We start from the raw sequence: 16,101 nt of genomic DNA on the forward strand, positions 1-16,101 counted from the left end.
CCAAACTAAAGAGAATCTTAGGAAGTGGAGAAAAATGAATGAGCTGTCATCTTTAATAGCATCAGTGGTGGATATGAAATAAAAAAAAGATGCTCTTACTCGTTCAGTGAACACCGTATTAGGACAAGGGCACACAGCTGATGAATTAAATAGATGGTTTGATATCAAATCTGAGGCAACAAAACAAACACTGAAGAGACCGGCGGAGGAGGACAGGCTGGTTCAGAGTGATCTGAGCTGGACCAGCGCACCAGGGCGATACGTGAACCTCCCTGTAGTGGCTGTTTGTTTTAAAAGACCATAATGCTCTAACATATGGGGAAAATATTTTGTAAAGATTAATAATGACAAAACTTATTTTAAATCTTATACAACTGTAAAACTAATTAACCAGTTGTTTCACACAAACGTGTCATCACTCAAACGTGCATATGTGTCAGTAGATTCTGTTCTTACCTAGGAACAAATCCCAGACAAGGAAACACTGATCAATGTGGCCCAATCAGATCATCAAGACAATCATCAACAGATTAATCAGTGACCCCTGCAGTTTGTATTCACTCATTTATTCCGGATTTTCCATCATTGCCACTCCTATGTGTGTTATCATATGCAGCAGAGGCATTTCATTCCAAATGGTATGAAAAGATTGTACAAAGACATGCAGTTGTTGGAAATTGTGAGACAAAAGATTTATAGCAATATGTAGTTGTTTCGTTTATACACAGTACTACTTGTCCATGCACATGTGACCCACATTCCCTGCTATCAAAAAGTAGTGATGCTGATTTATTTTATGTGTGTGTGTGTGTGTTGTTGGGAGATGGTGTTTTTTGTTGGAGTATTTTCAGTCGGTGTGGTCTCTAGAATAGAAACTGTTTCCCTCCTCTGGTCTTGTGATTGTCCTAAAATTAGATCCAATAAGGTTTGTGTTATGTACTCTGGCTGCCACCAATTGTGAAAAAGTACTGCGGTATTTCCTCTGAGTGTGTGTGAGGTGAAAACCTGCAGTGTCTCTGCTGATAATAGCTGTGTCCACAAATAAACCACAACCTCACATCCTCGGCTGTCTCTCATGGCCTGCGTCACTGCTGTGGTGTTTTGTTAAAGAAATGTTATCAGCTATTTAAGCAGCAGTTTGGCGGTTATGTTCTTTGAGTGGACGCCTGATGCTCGAGTCCTGCCACTTCTGAGCCGACTCTAATATGCTCGGAGCAGAGGATGAGAGCTGCAGGGTCAGTTTCACAGGGCTGCTGCTCTAGTTCAGAGCAGAACAGCACAGATCTAGTCAGCAGACATCACACCATCACATTCTCTGATGTATGCTTGGACCTGTCTGAGCTATCACACCTATCAGTCACTTAAACAGACCCCAACAGAAAAGTGGTGCATAACTGCTGTGATTCCCTGACTGGTAACATCATGCAGTTGTGTGAATAATGACAAAGTAGTGTACTTTTGTCTACTAGAGCAAAAACAGGCCAGAGGGTTGTGTGCCTTGGAGTCCAGTGCAGGCGTTATACCCATGAACTGAAAGTTCAGTGTTTAAACAGGAGATAGTTTGTCCTTTAGTAAGGTGGAAAGTTGGGGTGCATGGGCATGAAATGTGTCAGGCTTTCATAGAGTTCATTTCCTGTCACTGTCCAGATGTGGCAGAAAACCACCTGCACTGGTAGGGTTTTGGAGAATGCAGTGTTGATGTTGTGGTCAGATCCATAGGCTGTATATATAAATGTAGCAGATTGCAGTAGAGCATCGTGGAGCAGGCAGAGGGAAGGCTAGGCAGAGCTGAATGGAACGATTTGGAATTTCATGCTAGCACTACCTTAAGTGACACATTGTAGCTACAAAATTAAGACCTATACTGGAAGCAGTCACCAGGTGCTAATCAAGTCATGGTGGCTTCATTTGTGGGAGCTGCCACATGGTCCATTTTTTATATACACTGCTCAAAAAAATAAAGGGAACACAAAAATAAGACATCCTAGATCTGAATGAATGAAATATTCTTATTAAATACCTGGTTCATTACATAGTTGAATGTGCTGACAACAAAATCACACAGAAATTATCAATGGAAATCAAATTTAGCAACCCATGGAGGTCTGGATCTGGAGTGACACCCAAAATTAAAGTGGAAAACAACACTACAGGCTGATCCAACTTTGATGTAATGTCCTCAAAACAAGTCAAAATGAGGTTCAGTAGTGTGTGTGGCCTCCACGTGCCCGTATGACCTCCCTACAACGCCTGGGCATGCTCCTGATGAGGTGGCGGATGGTCTCCTGAGGGATCTCCTCCCACACCTGGACTAAAGCATCCCCCAACTCCTGGACAGTCTGTGGGGCAACGTAGCGTTGGTGGATGGAGCGAGACATGATGTCCCAGATGTGCTCAATTGGATTCAGGTCTGGGGAACGGGCAGGCCAGTCCATAGCATCAATGCCTTCGTCTTGCAGGAACTGCTGACACACTCCAGCCACATGAGGTCTAGCATTGTCTTGCATTAGGAGGAACCCAGGGCCAACCGCAACAGCATATGGTCTCACAAGGGGTCTGAGGATCTCATCTCGGTACCTAATGGCAGTCAGGCTACCTCTGGCGAGCACATGGAGGGCTGTGCGGCCCCCTAAAGAAATGCCTCCCCACACCATTACTGACCCACTGCCAAACCGGTCATGCTGGAGGATGTTGCAGGCAGCGGAACGTTCTCCACGGCGTCTCCAGACCCTGTCACGTCTGTCACATGTGCTCAGTGTGAACCTGCTTTCATCTGTGAAGAGCACAGGGCGCCAGTGGCGATTTTTTTGAGCAGTGTATATAGTTTATGATCAGACTAGGACCAAAATCAGATCTCATTTCAAATCCCCTCCACTCCCTACAGGCAACAGTGGTTTCTTTAACCAAGAAGGCAACATTTCCTGAGCCTTAACCAGTTTAGTTGCTTTAACATAACCAGACCTTCAACCTGCAGCAACAGATTTTTTTGTCTGTTCAGGGGCGGCAGAGACAAGTTGTGAAAGCAACACTGACATATCATCAAGTTAAACCATTTTAATTAGACATATCAGTTATGGAGCTTGCTACATTTATTTTTAATGATTCTTTTAGAGTTTCTGGCCACCTAGTCCAATATTCCCTCTCTTTTTGTCAGGTTTGCTCAGCTGCACCTACCTCTCTCGCCTCCCTCTCTTTGTTTTTGGTTTCTGATCACGCCACATTCTACACATGCCTCAATCAACACCAGCTGTACTCAATTAGCCGTTCACCTAACCCTACTTATACCCTGCTCACATGACTCTCCTTGCCAGTTCATTTTTGTTCTGGGGCCCACTACCGGTGCCACACGTCTGTTGTGTTACTCTGCCTTTGTATACCTTCTACCCTTGCCTTTCGTTTCCCTTTTCATTTACTCCACGGATTGCCTCTTCCGGGTTGCTCCTTCAGGCCTCTTCCCCCGGAGCCAGCCAGTGAGTGACCCTAGCGTTCCGCAGCTAGGCCTCTTCCCCCCCCCTCCAAAGACTAACCCCCTTACTGATCAACACCCGGTTTTGTATAATATATTCATGCCCTGTTTCTGTTTTTGTTCACATCACCTGTAAATAGCCTGTACAGCACTATTATTTTATATTATTATTCTGTTATTTTTCGCTCACTCACCCTCCCGTGTGTGAGCGTTCATAACACTTTTTATCTCTGGTCTTGGTCTCCACCACCTCCTGAGGGAAATCTGTGGCACTTTAGCTGCTAAATGCTCCACTCTGTTCTCCAGCTAGTCTCTGACTGTCTCTGTCTGCTGTTTGCTGCTGAAAAGGTCATGGACAGTGGCCTTTTAGAGAGTCTTCTCTGGAAACAGCTGCTTCCTGCCTGGGTTGAAAACAAAGCGATGAGAGTGAACCAAAACAGTACAGATGTGGTGCAAGAGCTGCAGAATCTAGTGCTAATTCTCTGAAGGTTCATATTGCCTCCTGTTTTCATATTGTCCATTGATAAATTCTTATTCTAAGGAATATTGATTACAGCTGGTTTAACCATAGAGGTTCCAGAAAATGTCCACACAATATTTCTGCCAGGTTACTGCCAATTTAGCAGACGCTTTGCTCATGTGATGCTATGGAATAAATGTGAGCTAGCGTCATATACACTGAAGACCTGGAAGCAGAGTTTCAAAAAAAGTTTTTTTGCACAGACTCTGTGTTGGTGTTGAAAGGTGCTCTCGGCCTGTTAAAGCTGCCTATGACCTCACTAACCCGTGTGCATTATAAAATCTACTTGAAAACCTTAATCAAGCTCCTGTTAGACAAACTGCACAGTGGCTGACAGCTCTAACAAACACTCTGAGTTCTTTAATCTTCAACCTGAGAGCCCAGATAGCAGATACAGAGGCTCTTGGACTGTGTTGGACCATGTTAGTAGGCTGCTCACTCTCTTACCCTCCAGGTTATTAACAATTTAAACTTTCTGTACCAATTTGACAGATCATTATTAATTCAATTTTAGGAAGAGAGTCCCTAGAAAGTAATGTGACAATTTTATTTGTTTGAAAACAGTCTAGGGACACCTTGCACTCAGGAAGCAAAGTTACCTTGACTTGTTTGTGGATTTTTTTTTTTTTTTGCCTCCTGGATATCTTCTTTCTTTTACTTGTCATTTTGACTCACTTGGTATTTTACAGCATTAATTAAAAGAGGGCTGTGTGTGCTGGCGCAGTCAGTGGTTGTCAGGAGGCCCATTGAGACTACATAGTGCTGACTGGTTGTGCAACGTGTATCTCCAAAGTGTTGATCTGTGCCACTGCAGTTACACAAACAACTTGACACATAAGTATGAACTTGTTTGCTTGTTAATCTTTATTTTCTTGAGACCAGAGCTGCTTTTTAGAAGCCCACTGGACGGTTTGGACAAAGACATCACAGTGGATCATGGTCAGCAGTAGAAATTGTTTCACTTTGACTGTGATATGTGTATCTGCTTGTTCAAATGAAGTTATGGGACCAGTTGTCAAAGCAAAACTGTATTAATTCAACTCTTCTGTGGAGACATTTGACTTTCCCAGACCTTTAAATTTCGATCCTTCAGTTTCCTTCCCTCTCAATACTGTATGTTCCCATCAGCTTCACATTGCGGTGTAGAGCAACAGCAGACCTCCACAAGCTTACTGCTAACATGGAGAGTGATATCAAATCCCACTGTTACATAACCTACTGATTACATACTTGTACTGCATTCACTTTCAAAGGGCTCCAGTGGGTGTTATTCAGGGATTCATTAAAAATGGTTTTGAACTAATTACATCTTTTTGTTTCCTTCGGCTGCTCTTGTTACAAGCAGCCACAGTGGAATCATCTTTCTCCATAGGTACAGTATGTAAACCCAGAAGGGTTGTGACTGGCACTAAGAGTGGCTGGGTGTAGTGCACTGGACAGGAGCGCTGCCTCTGGACCACCACTGACCTACTGCCATTAGCTACATTACTTATTCATAAAGTATAGTGAGGTTCAGTTACAGCACTGCCTTTTCCTGCCTACGCCTCTAATGGTCAGCTTCCACATTGTACTGAACCATGTGAAGACACATCTAGAGTATTTGCTTATTAGTGTGTTTGTTTTGTCACATTTTAGTTCTTTTGTGTTTGACCCTGACATTTATGGGTACTCTAGCATTTAGTCTTTGGTGATACCTAACTGGAGGAAAACCGGTCATGCTAACACAGAAAATCAAATTCTATAAAGGATCCTGTTGATTTTTGGAAAATTCTAACAGCAATTTCTACTATGATGCTCAATGATCAGGCTGTTGAGGTAGTACAGCACTACAGGTATGTAGGTACCATCGCTGATTAACATTTGAACCACAAGCTGATGCTGCCTTTAACACAGCCCATCAGCATATGATCCTTCTTTGAAAGCTTTGGACTTTGAACATCGATAGTACTTTTATGAAGATGTTTGATAGAATCTGTTCTTACTTTTGCTTTTGTTTGTTGGTGTAGATCTATTGGCCTTAAAAGAGGAACATACTGCAGGGCATTCTCAAGGTATGCAGCAAATCTACTGGCACAACCCTTAATGACATTTCTAAGCTACATAAGGACACACACTCCAATTAGCCCCTGTTCAAAGACTTTATGCTGCTCCTTCTGGTCACAGACTGAGCTCACAGGACAGCAGCCGTTGGATTTTTAAATAATATTTTTTCAGCTTTTTATTTTGATTGTTTGTTTTGCTGTGCTGCAGAATGCTGTGTACTACTAGCTGTACAACAGCCCACCCCTTTGGGGATAATAAAAGATAATCTAACCTAGACAAATATCAAGGACATTAGAGCGAAAATTTAACAGCAGACCCTGCAGGTCCTCCCACTTCACTGATGTACACCAAGGGCGGGGGGTCCTTGCTGATTGGAGCAGTCATCAGGCGTGTGAGGGCCTGCAGATGTGAGTCTGATCTATAATAAGACTGGACTGCGGAGCATTTAAAATCTTCACCACTCCTCTTCCTCTGCTATGCCTCCATTCCTCCGCTCCATCCAGGGAGTGCCACCTCCTCCACCTGCTGCTGCCTGTCTGTTGCAGTTTGAAGCTGCTGTTTGGTGCAAACCTCCACAAACCGAACGGTAGTTTATTTTAAGGTTTTTAAAGGAGTGGCCATAGTTTCTAAACTCAGTTTATGAAATGTTTTCATGGTTTTTAGCTGAAACTCCCACTTGGATAACCAACCAAATAATTTTTGCTGCATAATAAATGTTGTCATTCTGCACATTATTGTCACTGTTGTGTCCACTTTAGTTTAATGAAACACAGCAGTGACAACTGCTCAGTTATCCTCTGACTGACACTTACAGTCCATTAGTACAGCAATGTTGAGGCTGCACCTGTTGTTGCTGTTCCTGATAAAATATCACCCAGCACAGAAATAATAGTGAGAAAGCCTGGATCTCAACATGACAACCTGACAGGGATGTGAGCAAAACTGAACTCCAGAGGCTTTTGGTTTTCTATAAGACCTCTTTTAAAATGGTCTCTTTTAAAGTTGCACCAGAATCAAAATTATTCATTCCATTTAATCCATTTTTCAGATCTCACACTTTCAATGGGTGCCTGTTTTTGAAATTAATCTTGAATGACATGTCAGGAGAGTAAAACATCCCATTCTTGATCTGCTCAGTGCCAGAAGGTAGATTATTGTATTGTTATTCATCTAACAATAACATCAGCCATTCACAGAATGAATAAATAATTATAGTCACAGTGGCAGCCATTATGTCACATGTTATTAAATCTCAGTATCAGCAGCAGAGTAAGTGACCTGCTGTGGGATCAAAGATAGTTTAATGTCGTGTTCCACTAATGCCCGTCGCCGCTCTGTGACTGATGCAGCGAAGCCTGGGAAGCAGCGAATGCATGCTATGTGTTAATATGACCTGCTAGATACCAGATCCCTCCAACCCACCCAAACAGGCACGACATCCACGCTGACACGCCACACATCCAAACACACACACACACACACATTTGTGCAGCTATCTTTGGGAGGACACATTTTGACACCATGCATTTTTTAGATTCTTACTCTAACCTTAACCATTGCAACTAAATGCCTAACCCCAGCCCCGACCCTGACCTAAACCTAATTCTAACCCTCTAACAGCCCTTTGACTGTGTGTGAGGAAAACGTGGTCACCTTCCCAAAGCTCCTTACTCCCATGGCCTAATCCAATGGTCCTCACCGTGTACAGCCACACAAGGACACACACTCCTACCTTACCAACAGTGGACTGTTGAACTATGCCAACCAAGAGTGTAACAGCTCAGCCATTCACGGTTTTCCATCCCATAAACACAGTTTTGTCTCTCTAGATGGTGGAGTCTCAAATCTTACAAGGAATCCTCTAACACCTTGAGCTACTTGGTCAGATGGAAACCATGAATGATTAACATTTTACTGCAACATAGAGGTTTGTAATAAAATATGTATACATTTACTAAAGTTACACTGGTGGAAAGTAACTAAGCACATTTACTCAAGTACTATACTTAAGTATAATTTTGAGGTATCTGCACTAGAGTATTTTAATTTTGTGATACTTGGACTTCACTACCTTTTAGAGGTAAATACTATACTTTTTACTATACTAAATAGTATAGCAAATAACTTGAGTTACTAGTTACTTTTCAGAATCAGGTTAATGAAAAAAGTACGATCATAAAACTGGTAATTAGAACTATAAGCATAAAACTACCTCCACCTTTATCAGCTGCAGCTTTAAAGTGAGGAACACAATAATGCATCAGTTATTAAAATCCAATAATATAATATCCATTCATGTTAAACGCACCACGTTGCATAATGATTGCCTTTACTTGTAGTATTTCAGGTTTTGATGCTAATACTTTTGTACCTACAGTATGTGGTGTGTATACACACTGTGGCTGTTCAACCAGTTTTAGTGGAACCGCTGGTAAGATGGATTTTGTGTAGACGGTTTGGCCTTGTTTTGACAGTTGCAGAGACATGACCAAGACCACAGAAAGAATCCCAAGACTGCCATCCCAGATGCCACAGATTGATGGCCATGTCACTGTATCAGAGGCTTTAACTATGAACAAGTCTGACATGAACACCTGATGCTACACCACCTTAAAAAACATTACGAGAGTCATTTACTGCTATATGATACAGTCCCGTTTCGATGACAGGTCAGAGGTGACTGGTGACATCCAGTGACTATGTTTCATCTACTCCAGTGTCCACTAATTGAGTCTCTTGTAGCAGATTTTTACTTTCTTTTTTTTTTTTACTATATTTTTGTCTTGTTGGAAGATGTTGGACAGGCATCAGTTTTACTGATGCTTTTATCTACAATAAGGTCTGTCAAATTAGTTCAGCCAGATCAGGAAATTTCATTCCTGTTACTTAATCAGATTCTCATATAAAAAACTGAAATGAATGTGCTTCATGTAATAGAGTTAATGTGCAATAAGCACTGAGAAATTCTAACTATCAGAATAACTTGAGTTGTGTTTTTCTGTTTCAGACTCTGACAGAGACCAAGAGGACAGTCATGTTTTCATCCAGACCAGAGATCCAACTGTAAGTAAACACTGAGTTCTTCACTGTGACATTGCTGCCATGCCAGGTGCTGGCTTGGCCACCGGGATCAATGTGGGGATCGGTGTCCTGCCCAGAGACACTGCTTTCATTGTTCTTTAACACTGACGTGAGCAGGTGTAATACAACACAAAAACTTTGAGACTACATCGGTATTCAGTCAGAAGGACGGTGTACATTTTATTTCTGTGTTCTCAGTTCCTTATAAAAGCACCATCTGTCCTGCACAAAGTAATTATGCCCTGTGCTTCGGCTCTGAATACCCAGCTGATAGTTTATGTGGCTGAAGCGAGAATCAACAGGCATTACTATTTGTTATGATGCACAACAATTTACTGAGATGTCTAGGTGAAGTACTTCATAGCTCTTTATGAAGAGAGCAGTACTCTTGGTGATGTATTTGTGCCTCATAAACATGGTATTAAATCTGTTCTTGCTCCATATTTTAGTGTTCACAAGCAGCTGAATGTGTACAAATGTGTTTGCATATAAATGTGAACACACAAGTTATATTATTATAGTAAGTATATTTTTTATTGATTTTCACACAGTAACTGAGGAGAAGAGGAGATATTTGGCAAAAATAATAAGTAAGTTTCTCTAAAAATGAATAACGATATCCTGCTGTCACAGTCTTCACTAGAAAGGTATAGTTGCCAAAGGTCTACTGAGGAAGCAGGTGAAGTGTTAGGACAGGATGTTTTTACAAAATGAGTATGAGAATTTATGAAGCAAGTAGACAAAGGAGATATGGAGCAATGGGGCATGGCATGTTTCCTCCAGAAAGGAGGCATGAGGTAGGAGAACTGAAAGCCAGTTCAGGTTGATGGACTCCACCTAAATTATTCCAGTTGAGAAACTCGAATGGGAATGCAACCCAAACACTACAAATAAAAACACACAATAATGCTGAAAAAGGTTCTAGAGGATGTGTTCTGATTAAAAGAACTAAACAGGTCATCAGGAGAGAACGCCTTGCTTCATGACAAGTCATGAATTAACACAAAGGAGAAAGAAGATGCAGATGATGATGATGATGTCACCAGATATAAAGGCATTTTTACTGCTTCTGTTCTCTGAAGTTCAGTTGTCAGAAACCTTTAGATTTTATTTCGTGGATTGTCACGAACACATCCTCACTTTAGCGGATGGGAGTAGCATCAGCATACAGAGCAGCTCAGAGACCCAGAGCCGCAGAGCCTGAGCCTCACATGCACAATGTACACGCACAACCACTTTTCTATTGTTGAGCAGCTGGAAGGCTGAAAGTTGAGTCGAGCCAGATAACTGCTGCTGAATGGACCATTTCAAAGTGGCTTAACGCTGTCTTTTTCTCTGTGGGCAGGTAAAAGACAAGCGGTGGTCGCCCCCTTCTAACAAATCCCCCTCTGTCCCACAACGAAACCCTCACCGTACCAGATCCACAGGTGAACAGGAGAGCCCCGAGAGAGTGGTGAGCGGTGGACCCTAAAGCTCCAGTCACACACAAATGTTGAAACCTTTATGAGCTTTACTTTTAATAAGATTCTGTATATGTGAAGAGGTGAATGCAGCATTGTGGCTGACCCCAGCAGCCACCAGGCCCATGCAAACTGGATCACAATAGTCCAGGCTTGATCTAAGGAGGCCACATTCCACCAGATAAACAACCTTTCATTTCTCACAACTCAGCACAGAGGCCAGTCATGACCTTTTCCTGCTGCAGCAGCAGGTGACCACAAGCTGCTGGACGCACAGTCAACCACAAAAAACCTCAGATTGTGGCAGATCTGAAACCAGCTGGAGGTTTTAGGACTCGGCAACACTGCTAAAAAGTAGCATGTTAGCAACTTTAATAGTTTTTGCTGTTTGTCGTGAGACAGTGACACCTACTGGTTTCAAACAGGAATGTCAGTGTAGCTAATAGGCAGATGTGACATTCAGTAGTTACCTAGAAAAAGATGACAGTTACACATAAACACTACAGTGAAGTATGTTTGTATTCTGTTAACATACACATTTTATAACTATAACACTATAGAAAGCAGAAAGAAATGAGTCAACCTGATCACGCACTCGTCAGTGAATTTGTTTTAATGTCCTCAGGGCGGCGCTATCGATCACCCCTGAGGAGAAGAAATTGTTACTCTAACGCTTTTATTTCCTCTGCTACCAGGCTGTTAAATGCCATTGGTAGTCAGTAGTTGTTGTTTGTTTGATTAATGCATTGCATTAGCTGAGGTATGACATTTATTTAACTTATGGTCTGAAAGCTTGCTCAACTGAATAGCCCACTGAGATAAATAAAGCTGATGGAAATCTGAAACCATCAACTTATAAGGACTCTACAGAAAATGAGCTTTTAATAATGACATGTCAGTATTCTCCATACTGTTTAATGACCATGAATCAATTCTTTTATAAATACAGATAACTCGCATAACAGTGTGAAATTTCACAATTAATGAATATTACATTTTTACAGAACAATTGAAATTACATGAATGTGTTGTTAACAAACATATCAATCTAATTGGTTTAATAGTTGTTACGACATCAGTTCCAAACTCTTAAATAACAATAATACATTTTAATTTCATGTATAAAATGCAACTCAAGGTACTTTACAAAATCAGTATACTGAATTTTTTTGTTATCAAATTTTGTGTCCATTGTTCAAACCAGCTTCCCATGGGAATAAAGAGGAGGGGAGTAAAATAATAGTTACAATTTAAAGTAAAACAAAAAAGGTAAAAGCAAAAATTACTTAAATTGAATAACATTTATGTATATAATCACAATTCTAACCATTTTTACTCATCATCTTTAGACTGTAATTCTCTAAGATTGACATATAGTGTACCTAGTGAAGAAATGGCAGTGGAGGGGTAATAAATTCTAGGTTAAAGTAATAACTCCAAATAAATGTTGGCTCTTTAGTTAGTCTGAAATGTTGTTTGTAATAGATAATCTGACCTCCTGTTATCTGTATTGCCTACAGGTGCAGAAGGAGAAGCTCCATGCGGAGCTGAAGCAGGTGTTGAGTCAGAAGCGACGTCATCTGAGCGAGTCGACCTGTCAACCGGCTGAACCAGAGATGGACTCTGAGCCCAGAGACGAGCAGACAGTAAGCCGAGATCTGGCGAACATTATTGATGTGACTTTTCAGGCTGAAGTCGCACTTTTGTTTGTACGAATGGTTCATCGGCAACTGGCATTCAGAATCTACCCTGTGCCGAGTCACTATAAAATATAAATGATAGAGGAGATGGACAAAGATGTTCATTTTAACACAAAACTCTCTCCAGTGGTGAGTGAAGTACACAGTTTACTTTCTCCTTTGAGTCATCTACAAGTTATTTTCTTTGGTCAGTCACTGGAAAAGTGGATGGAGTCCAAGAATAGAGTGACCTTTCCTCTGTGACAGCTTAATGGATAAAAAGGAAGCAGAAGTAAAGAGCGAAGTGACAAATAATTGTAAAGTCTGCACTCGCTGAAGCAAGTAAAGTAAATTATGAAATGGTGTTGGAGTCCTTGTGCACTAGGAATTTTTTTTTCACCATATGTACGATGTTGTCTTCAAAGCTGCATAATGTGTATGTTAGTGGCCCCAAATGGTACTGAACAGTGTAAATGATGTGGACTACAGCATCCACAGCATCAGTGTTGTATTTCTCTCCCATTTTTAAAGCAATCACTTCCTGTGGACAGATATGAGTCTCTTAAATTTTGGACAAACACTATAAATGTATAGTGTTGCAGCTGGTTTAGACTGGGTACTTTTTTCTGTTGCAGATGCTTTAAAATGCAGCTTAATAAGACAAGAAAACTTATATATAGATTCAAATCTGTCATTTAAAACAGTCTGTAATTAGAGCATTGTTCTGCTGTTGAGAAATGTCTGTCTGTTAGTTTATCCTTTGTTGATATTACCACAAAATATTATACACCATTTTCAAGTTACTCAGACTATAACCTAGCCTGAGATCCAACTAACCACAGTCAGTGGTGCGATACCATGGCATCACAGGGATCATCTTGAGCCGAATTCTGTCCTTGGAGACATTAGTGTGTGGTTGTGTGCATGTGTCTCAGAGTGAGCTGCAGGCCTCTAAACCTGTGGAAATTGTGGTGGAGACGGAGGCGGAGGCTGGAGCCAGCGGCTACAGTGTGACTGGTGGAGGAGAGAGCGGGATCTTTGTTAAAGATGTCCTCAGAGACTCCCCAGCTGCCAAACATCTCAGTCTGCAGCAAGGTACCTGCAGCCACATCCATATAGGGAGCACGTTTAGTGAATGTCCTCTAGGGAAAGTGCTTTAAAATGAACTTAATCCAAGGAAGAAATCAAATTAAAACACTGCAAATTCTGAGCTGTGGTGTCTTGGGTTTGCAAACCAGTAGTGGTGCTTTGTTCATCAATACCATATTGAGTGAAAGGAGTGGAAATACCCCCTACAACCCAAAACATTTACAACCTTTTAGCTATTGAAGTGAATCTTCACTCATGTATGCAGAAGAGAGTAATATATGCAGTAGAAGGTAGCAGCAGGTCCGTTTTTACCAATACTGAAAGTGCCACTGGTTGGGTTTTTGTCCGTCACATTTAAAAGTGAAGATGTGAACACACTTGTATTTACTAGATAAGTAATGTGATTCATCTCCTAATTAGCCTGAATGCCTAATTTGATATTAGTCATTTTATTTAAAAAATGTTGAGCTCATGCCACCTCTTATTCTTATTTGCATCAAAAATGTTACAATTATTCTATTACCATACAAAAAAAAATGATATGAACTATATAAATGTCAAACAATACTGATAGATGAACTGTCACTGTTTTATGATTTTCTGTGCTTTATTCATGTGAGTCTTTCTGGATGTTTGGCTACTGCATTATTACTACGTATGTTTCAGGCAGATCTGGTGCTCTCGTAACTAATCCAACAGTATGATAATGGACTGAAGTCTGGTAAATTGCTGCTGTTGCTCAGTGTCTAAGGACTCGTGTCATCAGTCACGTCCATATAACATGAAAAAAGTGGGGACTGTCAGCAGCGTGCGGCTTTTCAAGCAGATTTTTCAGAAGATACTTTTTCTATTATTTTAATAACTCCTATTAATTCTACTTGTTATTACTACTATTAGTACTGTGCATGTTATCAGTACCACTGCATACAGGATGCTACCACCCTCCTCTAGGAAAAGCATGGGACACAAAATATACAGTACAATAGATCGATTTTTGAACCCAGCTCAATAAAAGTACAAACTGAGATGGAGGGGTTCATAACAACTTTGACAGGTTTTAACATGAGTTAATAATTTATTATAATATAATTATATCATGTTTTCTGTGTGAAGGTGATCAGCTTCTGAGTGCCAAGGTCTTTTTTGATAATGTGAAGTATGAAGACGCTCTGAGGATCCTTCAGTGTGCAGAGCCATACAAGGTCAGCTTCCAGCTGAAGAGGACGATCCATGGAGCAGAGGTCAGCATGCGGCCTGGAGTTTCCAGTATGGAAGCCAAAGGTCCCAGAGCCAAGATGGCCAAAGTGGTAATCAATTATAAATACAAATATAATACAATCGTGGAGGTGTGGTAGAGCAGTGATTAGCACTGTCATCTCACAACAAGAAAGTTCCGGGTTCGAGCCCCATCTGACCCGGGCCTTTCTGTGTGGAGTTTGCATGTTCTCCCTGTCAGAAACGACGCGCGTCATGCGGCCAAAAAGTGTTTAGGTGAACTCAATTAAATGGCCAGACGAGGAAGTGTAAAACAAAACCGTCTCTTTATTAAGAGAACTAAAACTAAACAAAAACCATACAAGACACGGTGGAAACACAAAACTCACGGTCGGTATCGGTCCCAGGTCAGAGCCAGCAAACACGTACATCCAGGGGAATCCAAAGTGCGTAGTCCGAAGGGAAAGTCCGATAAGCCGATACACATAAGCAGTCCGAGATAAGAGGGCAAGGCAGAACAGAGTAATCCAATAAAACAGTCCGAGTCAGAAACACAAATACCAAAAACCGAATATAGTGCTGGAAAGTCAGAGCTGGGGTCTAGAACAATCTGGCAGCGTCCTTGTGGGAGGATGCTGCCTAAATAGAGGTGTAAACAGGTGCACATAATAACGAAGCAGGTGAAACTAATGTGAGTGATGAAGAACGTAAAAAGACCAAAACTAAGGTGAAACAAAAACAGGAAATAATGTCAAAATAAAAGCCGGACAGGAAGCAGCGGACCCGAATCATGACACTCCCTGTGCCTGCGTGGGTTCGCTCCAGGTACTCCGGCTTCCTCCCACAGTCCAAAGACATGCAGCTTAGGCTGATTGGTGACTAAGTTGCCCAAAAGAGAGTGTGTGTGTGGTTGTTTGCCTACATGTCAGCCCTGTGATAGACTGGCGACCTGTCCAGGGTGGACTCCCCCTCTCACCCAGTGACAGCTGGGATCGGATCCATCCCCTATTCAGGAATAAGCGGTATAGATGATGGATGGATACACTACAATCAAATACTTTATAGGGTGTTTTTTTTCTTTGCAATAGATCTTTTAAAATATTTAGTCCATCGTTTTATAGTTCCAAATTAGTTTTAAAACTAGCTTGTATTTTCCATATACTCTGTTATTAAATTATACAGCTCATTAGTGTGTTCTCATGCTGTTCAATGGCCATTATTACTCATTATCATGGCCATATGGTTCAGGATGGGTTTCCTGGGCCTCCCAGGAGGCCAGGAAGATATTGTTGATAGAAGTGTACCTCTGATACATAGGTGATCTCTAGTGGCCATAGTAATTACTGTATAACACAAGCCCCAGAGAGAACTGGTGGTGAAGGGAGAAAGTATGTGTGAGGAGGAGGCTGGGGTGGATGTGGTGTTTGATTCCAGTATGAAATGTTGTGTTTTGTGTCCCTGGCCATTTTAACCCAAGTCACAATCTTGTCCTGAACCTAACCATGTAGTTTTAGTGCCCTTACCCAAACTCATAAATCCAATGATGTA

The 16,101-nt window shown here is 41.4% G+C and overlaps 1 protein-coding gene across 3 annotated transcripts in view; it reads left to right on the forward strand.

The window, feature by feature from the left end:
• prx (periaxin) overlaps positions 1–16,101 on the forward strand; it is a 42,920-nt gene that overhangs the window by 13,033 nt on the left and 13,786 nt on the right. For 2 of the 3 annotated variants that reach the window (XM_020605640.1, XM_020605642.1), the window contains 5 exons: positions 9,037–9,092; positions 10,456–10,563; positions 12,091–12,216; positions 13,185–13,344; positions 14,452–14,645. In XM_020605640.1, coding sequence (XP_020461296.1) covers positions 9,037–9,092; positions 10,456–10,563; positions 12,091–12,216; positions 13,185–13,344; positions 14,452–14,645 — 644 coding nt within the window. Of the gene's footprint in view, positions 1–5,996; positions 6,038–9,036; positions 9,093–10,455; positions 10,564–12,090; positions 12,217–13,184; positions 13,345–14,451; positions 14,646–16,101 lie in introns of those variants that run through there. The other variant, XM_020605641.1, reaches the window with a different exon arrangement.

Source organism: Monopterus albus, unplaced genomic scaffold, assembly GCF_001952655.1.
Source record: "Monopterus albus unplaced genomic scaffold, M_albus_1.0 scaffold71.1, whole genome shotgun sequence".
Taxonomy (NCBI): Eukaryota; Metazoa; Chordata; class Actinopteri; order Synbranchiformes; family Synbranchidae; genus Monopterus; species Monopterus albus.